General features: G+C 55.2%; 2 protein-coding genes across 2 annotated transcripts; one reads left to right on the top strand and one right to left on the bottom strand.

Annotated features, from left to right (window-relative positions):
* Nucleotides 1–1317: 1317 nt before the first annotated feature.
* CCDC71 (coiled-coil domain containing 71) lies at nucleotides 1318–5166 on the bottom strand. The gene is made up of 2 exons (XM_010369883.2): nucleotides 5082–5166; nucleotides 1318–3063 (listed from the first exon to the last, which is right to left on the bottom strand). The coding sequence occupies exon 2, from the start codon at nucleotides 3009–3011 to the stop codon at nucleotides 1587–1589; it is 1425 nt and encodes a 474-aa protein (XP_010368185.1). The 5' UTR covers nucleotides 3012–3063; nucleotides 5082–5166; the 3' UTR covers nucleotides 1318–1586.
* A 3260-nt stretch (nucleotides 5167–8426) lies between these two features.
* Nucleotides 8427–15347, top strand: KLHDC8B (kelch domain containing 8B). The gene is made up of 6 exons (XM_010369874.2): nucleotides 8427–10537; nucleotides 11492–12001; nucleotides 13106–13270; nucleotides 13609–13833; nucleotides 13929–14030; nucleotides 14471–15347. The coding sequence occupies exons 2-6, from the start codon at nucleotides 11626–11628 to the stop codon at nucleotides 14665–14667; spliced, it is 1065 nt and encodes a 354-aa protein (XP_010368176.1). The 5' UTR covers nucleotides 8427–10537; nucleotides 11492–11625; the 3' UTR covers nucleotides 14668–15347.
* The last annotated feature ends 573 nt before the right edge of the window (nucleotides 15348–15920 follow it).

Here is a 15920-nt window from a genome sequence, read left to right as displayed (position 1 = left end):
AGTAGCTGGGACTATAGGCATGCGCCACTACGCCTGGCTAATTTTTGTATTTTTAGTAGAGACAGGGTTTCACCATGTTGGCCAGGCTGGTCTCAAACTCCTAACCTCAACTGACCCACCTGCCTTGGCCTCCCAAAGTGCTGGAATTACACGCGTGAGCCCCAAGCTAGGCTGCCCTTGAGGAGCTGAGTGTGGCTCTCAGGTCATTCCCCATATTCACATCATGAATGAAAAGAGTTGTCAGAGGCAAGTAGCATGCAGGGTAGTGGGGCAATAGCACAGCTGGGAGCAAGGTCCCAGAGCTTGGAAAACCAAAGGAGGACACACCCAGGGGAAGCATGCCACAAGATGTAGAAGGGGAAGGAGGGCACCAAGAAGCACAGAGCTCCTCCATAGGTCCATCGCCCAGGGCAGCTGGCAGGTTGTGGGGCCCAAACCCAGAAACAGAAACTATCTGATTCTCAAATGATGTCCCTAACCCAGGGAGGGGAAATGTGTACCCCTCCCTGCCCACTCCAGGCACTGCCATTCAGCCTGGGCAGCCAGTGACGGACTACAGATGGGCAGGACAGTTACTTCCTTCAGGTCCCAGGACCCAGCCCCCTCTCTAAAGCAGGAAGAGTGACAATGTATTTTAACATATGGACCATGTTGGAGGGCATGATGAAACTGGACCTAGGAATAGAGAGAGCACTTCAAATCCAGACAGAAAGTAATGCTGATCAGGCAGTCATGGAAAACCTCACCCAACCAAGGATAAAATTATTTGGTCATTGAGGGCAACCTCTGTGGTCCTGACTCAACCACCAGTACCTTGCCACCCATCAAAGTTCAGGATAGTTATTCTCTCCCAGGAGAGCAAAGAGGGAGAAGCACCTCAACCCCTTTGGGCCTGGTCCCAAACCAGAAAAGCCCAGGCTAAGCCCCAAGATTTTAGCCAGGCTGTCTGTTTAGTCCCTAGGGAGAAGTACCACAAAGGCTCCATTCCAGGACCTAAAAACCCACTAGCTGCAAGGTTCCCCATGGAACCTACTGTCCTACACAGGGCCTGTCTGGATCACAAACCAGAGCAGCCTCAAAGGGAAGTGTCTTATTTCATAGTGGCTCTGCTCCTGCCTTCAGGGGATGCCTCTCAGACACCCACAGGAGCCAATTTCCCCTCATGTCTCCAAAGGGGCCCAGGAGCTGCCTCCTCCCACAACCCCCAGAAATAGGCATACCTATTTCTGGGACCTTTTTCCCTATATCTTCAAGCTGGCCTGCCAGCAGCCACACATACAAAAAAGACCATGGAGGGTGGGCAGGGAGACTGGAAGGTGGAAAGGTATAAAACGTGATAGATGGAACAGTAGACATACAACTTGAATAACAAGTCACAGTGCATCGCGCCATGAAAACACCCCTCCCACCCACCCACCCCACCCTAACCCACCCCCTCCAGTTCTGAAAGGAGGCTGGTGGTCACAAGGGCCCTAGAGAGGTACCCGGAGTCCTCAAGATTGTGGAGTCCACGGGCATAGCACACTGTACCACTGGCCACATAGACAGCTGGGCTCAGTTTCCCCAAACATTGCCGTGTGAAGGAATCAGACTGCTGAATGTGGCAGCAATGGCTGGAGCCGTATCTCAGGTGACAGGTTCACGCGGAGAATCCGCTGAGCCCGCTGCCGCACCTCATCATCCGAGGACCGCCTATCTACCTTTATGGCACGGAACTTGAGCAGCTTTGCTGTTCCAGGCCCTAGCCATGCCTTAGGAGATCGGGGCCCAAGCCGTGTTCTCTTCTTGGGAGGAAGATCTTTTGCCTCCTCAGCCCTTTTCCTCTTCTGCCCAACAGTCTCAGGGCGGTATTTCTGGCCCTTCCTTGTAGTTCTGGTCTTAGCAGACCCCTTTGGTCTGCCCCTGCCCCTGGGCTGGGTCCGAGCCGCCTTGGCCTTGGCCCGTGCTGCCTTGGCTTTAGTCTTGGCCTTGGCCCGTGCTGCCATGACTTTGGCCTTGGCCTTGACCCGTGCTGCCTTGGCTTTGGCCTTGGCCTTGACCCGGGCTGCCTTGGCCTTGGCCCGGGCTGCCTTGGCCTTGGCCCTGGCCTTAGCGGCCTTGGCCTGTGTTCGAGCCACCCTGGCTTGGGAACGAGCAGCTTTGGCCAGTGTTCGAGCTACCTTGGCCTGGGCTGCTTTGGTGCCCAGGGCAGAGCCCCCTTTCATTTGCCGGACACTGGGGGACCCAGTGGCTCTGTTGGTTTTGCTCTGGTGCCCAGAGCCTCGTCGGGGTCCAGCCCCAGGGCCTTTGCGAGTCAGACACTTGGAGCCCTTGCTTGTGGTTTTTCTGGGAGCTTTGGGCCGGGGGTTCCCTGGACCCTTCCCTGAACTTTTCCGCTGTTTCAGAGGAGAGTCTGCAAGTGAGAGATGCAGTGACTGTGCCTTGTGCTTGGCACCCAAGCAGGGCATGGTAGTCTTGAGTGGAACCAGGGCCTCAAGGACAACAGAGAGCCGCATGGCAGGGTAGACACCTGGATAAAGGTGGGTGGGGAAGCCCACTGCTGCACCCCGGGCATGGCTGGCACTTGATTGCTTCAGAGAGCTCAGCAGCAGGTTGGTGGTAGCATGCTTGGCAAGGGCTGGTGCGGACGCTTTAGCCAGCCTACCAGATAGTGGCATGGGAAGCAGTGTGGCCCGACCTGCGGGCAACCGCATGGCAGTTCGGGGAGCACTGGCTGGAGGTGATGTGGCAGTTGGGTTAGGGGCACGAGCTTGCAGTTTCGTCTGGCTTGGGGGATTAGCTGTGCATGAACTATAGCCATAGACATCACCACTGCGCAGGATGGTAGGTTGGAAGCCATCATCTCGCAGGCCCTGCAGGAAGGCCACAAGCTGGGCCTCTGTGGCACTGAGATCCTGGCTCATGGGGTTAAAGACAAGCAGCGCCTCTTCCAGGGCCTTCTTCCCAGCCGTGGAGATGCGCGACCAGGAGTGCACAGCTTTTTCCTCCACATGCTGAACCACCACACTCATGGCATTAGGCACTGCAGATCTGCCTGGGTATCCACAAACCAGCGCTTGGCACCTCCAAGACAAGAGGAAAAGAGTCAATAAGAATGGCACTAAGACAAGGGGCCAGAACACATAGACAGGTCAATCAGTGCCCCAATCTCCATGACACTGAGGAATCTGGCCAGAGTGAGACACTTCCTGGTGTAAAACCCTGGTCTCCTGACCCTCTACCATGCTGGGGTGGGAGGAGAGGGTAAGGGTCAGGGAGCTTCTTCAAGATACATGCTCAGAAACACCTCAGAGCCATCCAACCTGCTGCCAGGTCCCTGAAATGATTTGAGCTTGGTACATTTTAATTCAACTCTGTATTTTCTGAGGCCCGAAACCTAGAACTACTCAGCTCTGGGAATACAGGCAATATCCCTGTCCTCAAGGAACCCAGGCTAGAAGGCAAGAAAAATACACCATTAAGATTCTTGGGAGTGAATGCTGGCACTCAGCTCAGTTTGCCAATGGGTCAGGAAAGGATTCCTGAGAGAGTCAACACCTAGTTAGGATATGATGAATGAAAAAGGATCAGATGGAAATAGAGCAAAAAGAGGAATAGCTAACGCAATGGCTCCAAAGTGAGAAAGAGTTAAGGCATACTTGGTGTGGGATCTGGGATCTAGGTGAAAAAATAGGCGGTAATAGAGCAACAAAGAACCTTGAATGTTAGCCAAAGGGCCCAGACTTACACCCACTGCCCATGCCCATCTGTTTCTCCAGCTGCTGCTGTTCATGTGTGGAGCTGGAGTCGGGTGGGGGAATCTCCCTGCCCACCAGAAGTTCTGTTTTCAGTCTCCAGACAGGGTACTCAGCAACCCATTTTCTAGTTCCAGAGGCATGGAGACCAAATCCAGGGAAAGAATTGGATTTTTCTTCAACAGAAACTAGAAAGCTGACGAGTAGCAGGTGCCAATGACATCTCCCTAGGCAACCAGGCAGACCGGGGACCAGGCAGCCAGACCAAGAACCCAAGGTTTAAGGACAATGGGAGCCAAAGGCTGCAAGTAGGATGGTGAGTCAAGGGGACATTAGCAGTATGAACTGTCCTCCCTAAGACTTGGAGGGCCACAGACCTCAGTACAGCCCAGATGGAGGTGACTGAGAACACCCAACTAGTAGTTCCAGACTTCTTTAAAGAAGCTATGGCCATCAATCATAACTAACATCTAATACCTAACCTAACACTGAGGGCTCCCAGAAGCAGGAGGCAGCTCCCCAGCTGCACCAGAGCATTCAAAGATCAGCCAGGATCAGGCAGGTCCCTCGGGCCATGAGGCCCTTCTGTGTAGTTTCTTCCCACCGCTCTAATGCAGCAGATGAAGTCTTCAGAATACCCTGGAGGACATGCCCTGGGACTCTTTGTTTGGAAACATTCTTGGATCCTCAGGTGTCTTGGGCACTTCCCCACCCCAGAGACCGTTCTCCAAGCACAATCCTTGCACATGACTTTAGTTCTTTATTAATATTTTTTGAGGGGATGTAGTTCCCAGAGCTGTGAACTGTAGAAGAGAAAGGGACCTATTTCCCATCCTCACCCGCGCCCCGACGCAAATATTTGGGGTGACCTGGGGGATCTTCCACGCAGGTTAGGCTGGGCTCTTGGGAGGGGTTTTCTGGGCTTTCGAGAAGCTTCGGAAACAGAGGCTGCTGCCCCGCTCCCGACTTCCCTTCACACGTGCCCCCGGGGGAGGCAGGAGAAGCTGACGGAAGATAGGGGGTGAGAGAGTGAGAGAGGCGCCATACAGGCGGAACGGGGGAGGGGGCAGATCGGGGCCCTCAGGCTGGGAGTGCGCGTCCTTAGAGCCCAAGCCGTGAGGCGAGGGTCACTGAGGCAGCGAAATGTACAGGGTGAACGATGCTAGCCCGACTGGGACCGCGCAGCCCCAGGGTGGGGTCGCTGGGCGCGGGGTGGGGGTGGGGTGGGGGTCTCGGCCAGGCCGGCAGAGGACGCGGGTCCGGGAAGAGTCGGCCGCTTGCCCGTCCGCCCTGCCGCCTCGCGGGCTACCCCTCCGCGGCGCGGCTAGGCCCGCGGCTCCAACCTACCGGCGCCGCCGCGGGGACCCAAGACGCGCCTCTGCGCCGCCTCCGCTGCTCCAACATGGCCGCCCGCTGCGCGCCGGAAGTGTACTGCGCTTCCGCTTCCGGGACCCAGCCCGCCCTAATGACCCTTGACCCCCGAGACCCCATTTCCCCCCAAAGTCTGGGGGCGGAGCAGATTGGGTACCAAGGAGGACTGCCTGGAGGTGGTGGCCGCGGTGACCGCTCCAAACCCGTTCGGCCCTGTGCAGAAAGCTGAAGAACAGAGGTGCCCTCTGACGCGGCCCCAGGCAAGGACTCACTACAGCCCGTCTAAGACTGGATTATGGGTCATCTGACACCTTTTCTGAGGGGAGCTGGTGGTACATTGACATCTGGGAGGGGCTCCTGGCAAGGTTCGGGCCATCTTCCACCCTCTGATCTTCCTTTAGCCACTGACAATGCCCACTTCAGTCCCAGACACCTGACCAGAGGGTGAAAGAGGAGTGCCTCCTGACAGGGAGTCTCAGGTGATCTCCTTTGTTTTGCAGTAAGGGTATCTCCTCCAAGGACAGCAGGCCTTCCTCTCTTCCTGAGAATAGGGCCCATGGCACATGGCATGAAAGGCTGGTGTGCACGTGATCACAAGTAGTGCATGCAAGCCCAAATGCATACCCAGTCTGGGAGCTCCAGTATACCACTGTGGGCCTGAGTATACTTGCTCAGGCAGGTCAGGGCAGTTGTAGTCATTGGCCCAACCTCAGCCCCTCAATGGAAGGAAGTCCTGCCTCCAGTCTTAACACTGCTCAGAACCCCTTTCCTTTTGCCTAGGAGTCTGGGACCTCAGTCTTTTTACCCATTCTCTTGGGCTAGTACAGGGGTGGTGGTTATAGGATACAGATCAAAATCAACCCTAGGGGTCTGTGACTTCAATGAGAGGTCAGAGTGGTCTTCACAGCTCTGACTGAAGGTGTCATTAGTCACAGGTTCCCAAGTCCAGGTCGGGAGCCATCCTGGGAGCCCTGGTTTCATGGATGAGGTAGTGGGAGCATTTGAACTAGGGTCAGAGCCTGAGCCAGGAGGCAGAAATATTGCCACAACTCTTGGACCTTGACCCTTGCAGTGGTGCCTTATTTGGTAGTTAGGGTCAGGCGGAAGCCTATTGGCAATCACAGGAGGGTAGTGGTATGCTTCATTTAGGGACTGGGTACTAGCCCTTTTTCCTGCCCATGTGACCCCAGGATCCTCTAGTTGCTCTGTATTTTCCCTGCTTATACAGAGGGGTCCAGGCACTCCTAAAGACAAGTGCCTAGTTCACCCAGCAGTGCCATAGGCCTCATCTGGTGCCTCTTAGCTTCCCAGAGCCTCAGCACTGATGGTGAGGTCCTCGGTGCCTTTAAGTGTAGCCAAGGTATCTAGCAGGAACTGCAAAATCTCCTGTTCCTCTGGGGTCAGTGCTTCTAGCCTTTTATTCCTGGTGGAGAGAAAGGAAGAGTAGGGTCCCAAGGGCCAGGGTCTCATGGGGTGCAGTCAGGAAGCCCCATCTTGGCGCCCCCAGTCCCCAGCTGTGGGTGAGTCCAGTCTCTGGCCCTGTCCATTGTTGAGGATTGACTGTTCACTCTCTCAGGACCGATTCAACCAGTTGCCTTCTACAGCTTCTCCAAAGCCAGCAGTGTTGGCCTCCTGTGTGCAGGTGGGCCATGGCTGTGCAAACAGAAACCCCTTCCATAGAGAGTGAGAGCCCATCCTCCAGGGATGGCACCAGTGCAAGTATATCCAGACCTCTCTCTGGTGATGTTCAACTCAGAAGTTAGGGCAAATGGAGAACGAGGAAGGGTAGGTCCAATCCTCTGGCTCTGCTGTGTCCCTTCCAGACATGAGAACTGAGGAAATGATAGAGATTAGGGGTAAGGATCATGGGGTACCTAGCTCCCTTTGGGGGTGGTAGGGCCTAACTTTTTGCCTCCTGGTGCCCAGTATGCCCTAGATGGAACTTTTGGGAGCACTCGTCAGAGTGCAGTCTGACTTGACCTGGACTCTAGTGGATGCTGAGTCTATAGGCACAACTCGGATCAGACGGGATGAGATGAGAGAGAACACAGGGTGATCCCAGGACCCAGTCTTTGCTTTCCATTTGGCATCTTATATGGTTCTTTTTTTTCTTCTTCTTCTTTTTTTTTTTTTGAGACAGAGTCTCTTTTGTTGCCCAGGCTGGAGTGCAGTGGCACGATCTTGGCTCATTGCAACCTCTGCTGCCCGGGTTCAAGCAATTCTCCTACCTCAGCCTCCAGAGTAGCTGGGACTACAGGTGCCTGCCACCATGCCTGGCTAATTTTTGTATTTTTAGTAGAGGTGGGGTTTCACCATGTTGGCCAAGCTGGTCTCAAGCTCCTGACCTCAAATGATCCACTCACCTTGGCCTCCCAAAGTGTTGGGATTAGAGGCGTGAGCCACTGCGCCCGGCCAATTTTTTGTATTTTTAGTAGAGCCAGGGTTTCACCACGTTGGCCAAGCTGGTCTCAAACTGCTGACTTCAGGTGATCCGCCCACCTCAGTCTCCCAAAGTGCTAGTATTACACGAGTAAGCCACCTGCTCCTCCAGCCTTATATGGTTCTCAGTGGATCCTGGACCCACCTCTTGTCTGAGCAGTGAGATCTGATGGAGATCTAGATGTGAATGAAGGCAGTGGCTTGGGAGGTATTGTCTCAAGAGGAAATATGCGTGCCAGGGAGAAAAGCCAGGGTTGAATCTTGAGGAGCCAATTCCTGGTGATGGAGAAGAAGCAGAGCCTGCAAAAGATTCTAGGCTGAGTGCAGTGGCTCATGCCTGTAATTCCAGCACTTTGGGAGGCCGAGGTGGGCGGATCATGAGGTCAAGAGATTGAGACCATCCTGGCCAACATGGTGAAACCCTGTTTTTACTAAAAATACAAAAAATTAGCTGGGCGTGGTGGCACATGCCTGTAGTTCCAGCTACTTGAGAGGCTGGGACTACTCTGGAGAATCGCTTGAAACCACCGGAAGGCAGAGGTTGCAGTGAGCCGAGATCGTGCTCAAAAAAAAAAAAAAAAAAAAAAAAAAAAAAAAAAAAAATATATATATATATATATATATATATATATATATATATATATATATGTGGTGGGCTGGGCATGGTGGCTCACGCCTGTAATCCCAGCACTTTGGGAGGCCAAGGCGGGCGGATCACGAGGTCAGGAGATCGAGACCATCCTGGCTAACACAGTGAAACTCCGTCTCTACTAAAAATACAAAAAAAAAAAAAAAAAAAAAAAAAAAAATTAGCCAGGCATGGTGGCAGGCGCCTGTAGTCCAGCTACTTGGGAGGCTTCCGCAGGAGAATGGCATGAACCTGGGAGGCGGAGCTTGCAACGAGCCAAGATCGCACCACTACACTCCAGCCTGGGCGACAGTGAGACTGTGTCTCAAAAAACAAAAAACAAAAACAAACAAAAAGGATTCTGAGAGGCAGGACAAGCAGCAGGAGGAAGTTGAGGTCACAAGGGGCAAAACTTTGAAGATGCTAGCAAGATTTAGTTAAGGACCACAGGCACATATAGTTTTAGCTATATGGTATTCCATGATGACTTTTCCAAGAACAATTTTTGGGGAGGAGTGGCAGCACACTGAGGTGGCAAGTAACAAGAAGGTGGAGCCTGTGAGGACAGATGGCTTCAAGAGTTTGACTGGAGGGGAGGAAGGGGAGACTAGAGGGACTTGGGGTGTTGGGAGGTATCTAAAGGCAAGTGGCTTGTAAGTGCTTAATTGCTGGAAAGTAGGGGGAAGGAGCTTGGAAAGGGAACAGTAGCAAATATGAAGGGGACTGCAGGGCAGTGTGAGCCTCTTGGAAGCCTATTGGCAATCACAAGAGGGTGGCAACAGTGCCCCCAAGTGAGGGCACTGAAGAGCAAGTCCAAGGTGAAGTGGGACAAGGAGAATTGAGGCCTTCAAGTCAGGGTCTGTGCAGTCTGTAACCAGTCTTGGCACCACCATTTCTGTGCAGGCCGACTGAATCCAACTGATAGTCCCTGAAAAGGGTGAAGTCTCTCTTCTCTGGTCATGGGGCAGGGTCTACCCATAGACTTCTGGGAAGGCCAGATGTGAGGTAGGCCAGGGAGTTAATAGGTAATGCCCCCAAACAGCTCTCAACCCATGACTAATGGAGATTTGAGAATGAGTACCTCAGCTCCCCTTGCTCTTGGGGGCAGCAATAATGTAAGGCCTATGTTCTATGCTGGCTCCCAGAATCCCCAGCAGGATTTGGTCCCAATTGCCCACAGTGGTAGCTTGCTTGATGACACTTCCTTTATTGGCTGCTTTCCTTGTCTCCTTGCCACTGCTGGTGTTTCTTGGCCTCACCTCTCATACTAACTATATGCATGTATATCTTTGTCCAAGTCTGCTTTGGGGAAACTAAGATAAGCATTGTCCATGAAAGGCGGACAAGGCAGTGAGCAGACACAGACAACTGCAAGGACCTCTTCCTACAGGTACCACTGACCTGTACAAATGGGCCCCCAGCTTGAAGACTTAGCTAATACTCTGAATGCTCAGAAGATAGGCAGGGCCAAGGTCTGGGCCTGATGTAGGTGGGCCCCTGTCACACCAGTTTGCTCTTGCTTGACCCCAGAGTTGGTTAGAGGCCAGCCCAGGATCCTAAACATGTATAGTTATAATATGCCTTGGGACTCGGAGTAGTCCAGGTCTCTCAGGCCCTACAGAATGAGGCCAGAGTGACCCACTTGGGAGGTCCCCTGGTCTCTGACTCTTCCAGCACATCCTCTGCTCAGTATCACTCCCTTCAGGAATTCTCCCCACCCAGGTTTGTAGAAGGGTCGGTACCTTCTGTTCCTCCACCCCCGCTAGCCTCAGTGTACACTGTAAGACCTATTCCTGCTTTATGCCCAGGTAAGGGCGACCCAGGCTGCCCCCACATGACAGAGGCCCAGGCCATACCCCCAGTGGCCTCCAGGGGGCGCCGCCGGGAAGCCTGTCATTGGGCTCCTGGGAGCTCAGCGGAGGGGGGCAGGCGCCGGCCCCCCAAGCCCTCAGGTTCGGCTGGCCTGCTCTACATAGCCTGCGCACCCAGGCTGGGTAGGGCTCAGAACTGCCCCTTGCCATACAGGTGTTGTGTCGCTTGCCGCTGCCTCATTTCTACTCCTGCCCGAGGTCGGACGCTAAATTCTGTCAGGCCCAATGTCCACGTGTCCGTTTATCTGTTCGTTTGCGTGTGACCGTGGATCGGCACGCCCTGCTCCAGCTGCGGCATGTGCAGGGTTAAGGCGGGCGGAGGTTTCTCTGAGTCGCAGGGGGAGGGGGGCGAGGGGCGGACCTGGCCCAGCCCCGCCCCGCGCCGGAGCAGTGCCGGAGCCCCACCAGAGCCCGACTTCAGCCCCAGCCAGATCCGGCGTCAGCGGAGGCCGAACGGCGGACCCCTTGCCCTAGCTGCGTCGGAGCACCGGCGGGTGAGTCCCGCGGGAACCGCGCTCAAGGGAAGTTTGGGGCGCAGGGTGTAGAACCCCAAGCGCGTTAGCCCAGACCCGCCCCCCACATCCTTGAACTGGAAGTTTGGGGCCGGGAGGCCCTCCTGCCAGGGGTCCAGGAGTGTAGCCCCCAAGAGAAAGGGGTGGCTGGAGAACTTGGGGATCTGCTGCGAGGGAACCCAGAAGTACAGCTGCCCATTCCTGCTGGAAACGCCCTGGACTCTGACCCTGGAGTCCTGTGGTCATGAGATTCCCCCAACGGCCCCCCCACCCCACTTCTGGACACCAGGAAATCTGGCTTCTGGGGGGTTTGGAATGGGCAAACTCCTGTGGGGGACCTCGAGAGGAGAGTGTGGAACCCTGGTGTGCAGTCCTTCCCCTAGTCTGAAACACAGCCTGACTCTGGCCTTTTACTGGTGGGAATGGTTTAACCCTGTGGAATGGCTCCCAGGATGTTGTAAGGATACTCTGGAGTCTGACCCCTGACAGTAGGCGTGGGGACCTCTAGGCTGCCCAGGGCACTCTGGAAGCCAGTAAGGGGAGGATATAGTAGGACTCCCCTCATGCAGGACCAGTGTGAGGCTTGTTGAGAGGAAAGGAAGGGTCCTGGATGGAGAGTCCTGTTCTAGTCACCTTACTACCGCCCGTCTAGACCCAGATTTGACCCAGTTGCTGAGTGGTTAGGGTAGTGGGTGGGAAGCTGAATCCTTCATGCCCCAATGGGAAAGGGGAAAGGCTCCTGGGTACCTGGGGTCTACCCTCCTTCCCACTCCAGGAGGGCCTCCACAGTGATGTACTAGCCAGAGGGATTGGGTTCTCCCCCTGCCTTTCCCACCAGTGATTTTGGGCTAGCCCTGCCTTCAGCTATGGGCTGCTTATCTGTTTCCTGAGGGGATGGTCAGTGGCCCTGACCCCTGTTTTCCCTGTTTCCTCCAGGTGAAGGCAAGGTCCCTGGACTGGTCATATACCTCTTGTGGCCCTGGCAGAATCAAGATGAGGCCCTGTCATGCCACCCCAGTGAGGCCTACAGTCTGAGCAGACAGCATGGCCTGCCATTGGCAGTGAACACCATGTCTGCAGGAGGTGGCCGGGCCTTTGCTTGGCAGGTGTTCCCCCCCATGCCCACTTGCCGGGTCTATAGCACAGTGGCACACCAAGATGGGCAGCTGCTGGTGTTGGGGGGTTGTGGCCGGGCTGGACTGCCCTTGGACACTGCTGAGACATTGGACATGGCCTCGCACACATGGCTGGCACTGGCACCCCTGCCCACTGCCCGGGCTGGAGCAGCTGCGGTAGTTCTGGGCAAGCAGGTGCTAGTGGTGGGTGGGGTGGATGAGGTCCAGAGCCCAGTAGCTGCTGTAGAGGCCTTCCTGATGGATGAGGGCCGCTGGGAGCGTCGGGCCACCCTGCCTCAAGCAGCCATGGGGGTTGCAACTGTGGAGAGAGGTGAGTGGCGTCCCAAGGAAGGCACTTCAGGTACCCTAACACCTTTTATTATTTCCTGACTTAGTCCCTTATCCTCAGAGACTGGACAAGAGCTGTAATTTTTACATGGGTGCCCAGGATGTGGCCTCATCCCCTGTATCCTTTCCAGTCTAGCTTTGAGCTAGGCTTTCAGCAGCCTTCTATTAACTGCCTTTTTTGGCTAAGGTGGGAGGCAGAGCCCAAGCCAATCCCAGGATGATGGGAGACCCCAGCCATGTTGTTGCCCCACTCCTCATTTCTAAAAGATGGAGGTGGGATGGCCTAATGACTCCCAGGGTTATAAATAGTCTGGGATTGGGGAGAGGAGTAGGGCCTCCACTCAGAGCCTGTGCTTAGACTTCCTGCCCCACCCCCAACCCTTCCCACACACCAGAGAGCCTGATATGGACAAAGGCCAAATGACCTGGGATAGTTCCCATGGAAGCCCCCAGCTGACTGGCCCATTACCCCAAGGCCCCCAGACATATCATAGCTGACTCTGAGGGTTTAACAGAGGGTGAGAGCCTACTCTAATGAAAGAGTGTCACACAGAGGTGCTGGCAGGGATCCTGGGGCAGAAGGCTTGTGGACAGTATCTTTACCCAGCAGACCCAAGCCATTCCTCTCCCAGCCCCATCTCCAACTCCAGCTGGTCCCCAATCCCCCTCCCCAGACTGAGCTCTGTGCTAAGCAGATTGATCCCCACGTTTCTCACCCCTGGCTTAAGCCATCCCCCCATCTTCCTCCCCGGGGGAGTCCCCACCTTCTGGCCTCCAGGTCTGACCACCAGCCCAGGCCAGCCCTGCTTGGATGCCAGACTCTGTTGCCATAGCGTCTCCAGGGAGACAGAGTCGGATTATAATTAGATCGGCTGCCTCCTGCTCTTTACTTGGAGGGGCCCTGGCCAGAGTAGGAATCCCAGCTCTCCCAACCCCCACTGCAGGCAGGTAGTAGAGTGTCTGTTCCTGGCGAGGGATGCCATAAACACATGGGTCTTTAGCCACCCCCGGGCCTTACCAGGGCAGCTGTCAGGGTGGGGTACCCTGGCAGGCTAGGGTACAATCTGAACTACTCTTTTCTATGCAGATGGTATGGTGTATGCTCTAGGGGGAATGGGCCCTGACACGGCCCCCCAGGCCCAGGTATGTGTGTATGAGCCCCGTCGGGACTGCTGGCTTTCGCTACCCTCCATGCCCACACCCTGCTATGGGGCCTCCACCTTCCTGCATGGGAACAAGATCTATGTCCTGGGTAAGGGCCTGGGGGATGTGGGAAAGGGGCTCAGAGTTTAGAAATCCTCATCCTCATAGGTTGGCTGGGATAGGGATCGGGCTCAGTCCAGGATGGCAGAAAAAAATAAGCTTTGTTGGGGTGATCCATGCCTGCTCTGAGGCTCTGACCCCTGGTGGTCTTGCTGTGGTTGGAAAACCAAACCCCAGTATCTGAGGGACTGTAGGGTGGATGATTCATGTGCAAGTGTGCACACAGCAGGATATGGGAGGCTGAGGCAGGCAGATCAGCAACCTAGTGAGTAAGGAGCACACCAAGCCTCCCGGGCTCCTTCCCAGGTACCCCAATTCCATTGACAGGGGGCCGCCAGGGCAAGCTCCCGGTGACTGCTTTTGAAGCCTTTGATCTGGAGGCCCGTACATGGACCCGGCATCCAAGCCTACCCAGCCGTCGGGCCTTTGCTGGCTGCGCCATGGCTGAAGGCAGCGTCTTCAGCCTGGGTGGCCTGCAGCAGCCTGGGCCCCACAACTTCTACTCTCGCCCACACTTTGTCAACACTGTGGAGATGTTTGACCTGGAGCATGGTGAGCAGTGGCTGTCCTGGGCTGTCCTGCCACTCTCTGTGGGATGGAGGGGCATAGTGCATACATCACTAGATCTGACCTCCCCTCTCCTGCAGGGTCCTGGACCAAACTGCCCCGCAGCCTGCGCATGAGGGATAAGAGGGCAGACTTTGTGGTTGGGTCCCTTGGGGGCCACATTGTGGCCATTGGGGGCCTTGGTAAGTCTCTATGGGGCTGGGGAGAGGAGGGAGTCCCAAGACAGGCAAGAGTAGCCCCCAGCATGTGTGCCACCTTCTGCCCATCTCCAGGCACTCCGGGGTCAGGGCTTTATGAGCTCTTTTCCCTATCTGTGAAGCAGGCAGGATGTGGTCTCCCTGGCCCAGCACTCAGGGTGTTCCTCAGTGACTGGGGGCTCTGTCAAGCACCAGCAAGGGTCTACGAGACAGCAGCAGGAGAAATGACCACTGTATGCACAGTCAAGAGGACATATAGAAACATGAATGAATGAACAAATGATGAACACAGGCAATGAAGAGCAAGGCACTGATAGCTCATCCTGGGGTGATACCTACTGGGCTGTTCTCTGGGCTCAGGGAGCAGAAGGGCCTGGAGTCCCTACAGCCTGTGCCTCTTACAGCCTTCTCTCTCCTTCTTGCAGGAAACCAGCCATGTCCTTTGGGCTCTGTGGAGAGCTTTAGCCTTGCAAGGAGGCGCTGGGAGGCATTGCCAGCCATGCCCACTGCCCGCTGCTCCTGCTCTAGTCTGCAGGCTGGGCCCCGGCTGTTTGTTATTGGGGGTGTGGCCCAGGGCCCCAGTCAAGCCGTGGAGGCACTATGTCTGCGTGATGGGGTCTGAAGGCCTGGTGGGAGCTGTCCACTGGAGCAGCTCATTGCCAGAGGCAGCTATTTCTATGGCTCCTTTTGCTGCTGAGGACACTCACTGTGGCTCTGTGGGATGAGAGAGGCACAGGGGTGAGCACTTGAGACACTGCCTTGGGGCCTTGGGTTAGGGGAGCCTTTGCCTTTAGTGCAGGACACATATGCTTACACCTACCTTTATCACCATTCGTTCATGAATCATGCCTAGCTCCATCCTTGCCCTGGGACCTACTAGGCCTTCCATCCAACTGGGAAATGGGGAGAAGGAAAGCTGGCCTTATGTTCTTCAGGGTCAGTTCCTATCTGGAGTTGACCAGGCCTACCCCAGTTGCCATTCCTGAAAAATCCCTGCCAGGCTGCCTTTAGGGTCCCTGTAGACCCAGGAGAGTTGAGAGGGTGGGGGACACAGAGAGAATAGAGAGGATGTGGGACCTGCCAGAGGGCCAGAGCGCAGGAGTTCAAGCAGAGGAATGCTGGCTTTGGGCCCTCTACGCTGCTGGTTGTAAGACCTTGGACAAGTCACTTCACTTCTCTGTGCCTCAGCATCCTCATCTATAAATGGGGATCTCTGAAACCTTCCTACCCTACCTACCTCACAGGGCTGTTGTGAGGACCCAGGGAGTTTGGATGTGGAAGTAAAAGTGCTGCTAAAACCTAGTGTGTGGACCCTGGTGTGAACTCCCTTGTTGCTTCCACTGCCCCTGTCTGCCTTTGGGGGTCTCAATGCTCCTAGGGATGAGAGTCCAGAAGGAGCCTCTTGGATCTGGTCGGTGTTCCCAAAGTGATTTGGTATTTCTGTTCCATCTAAGCCTGAGCTTATTCTTTGGCAACATGTGATGACAGCACCTCCTTACTGTCATGGAGATTAGAGAGCACTAGGACAGTAAGGAAGGGCTGTCACATGTCACCAAAGGATGGTGGGATAGGGTGACCAGAGAAGTGCTCAGAAAACAACAAAATACCACAGGGTTAGGAAGACCTCCAGATCCAAGTTACAGAGTGTCTCCTTAGGGTCTCTGCTCACCCCACAGGGAGGAGTGGTTCAGTGGGTTTTGTGGCCCAGGGCAGTCTCCTTCTGCCTCAGCTGTGGGGCAGCTGTCTCTTGGACCGGACTGTGTGGCCACCCAACAAACCCCTCGAAGGCAGCTGCCTACTGAGAAAGCTGCCAACTCTTCCTTCTTCCAGCCTTTGTTGCCTGCTAGTACAGGTCTCTGGGGTCTGCTTTCCCCA

Source organism: Rhinopithecus roxellana, chromosome 1 (assembly GCF_007565055.1).
Source record: "Rhinopithecus roxellana isolate Shanxi Qingling chromosome 1, ASM756505v1, whole genome shotgun sequence".
Taxonomy (NCBI): Eukaryota; Metazoa; Chordata; class Mammalia; order Primates; family Cercopithecidae; genus Rhinopithecus; species Rhinopithecus roxellana.
The sequence above is the reverse complement of the archived record's forward strand: the minus strand, read 5'-3'. Positions and strand labels throughout refer to the sequence as shown.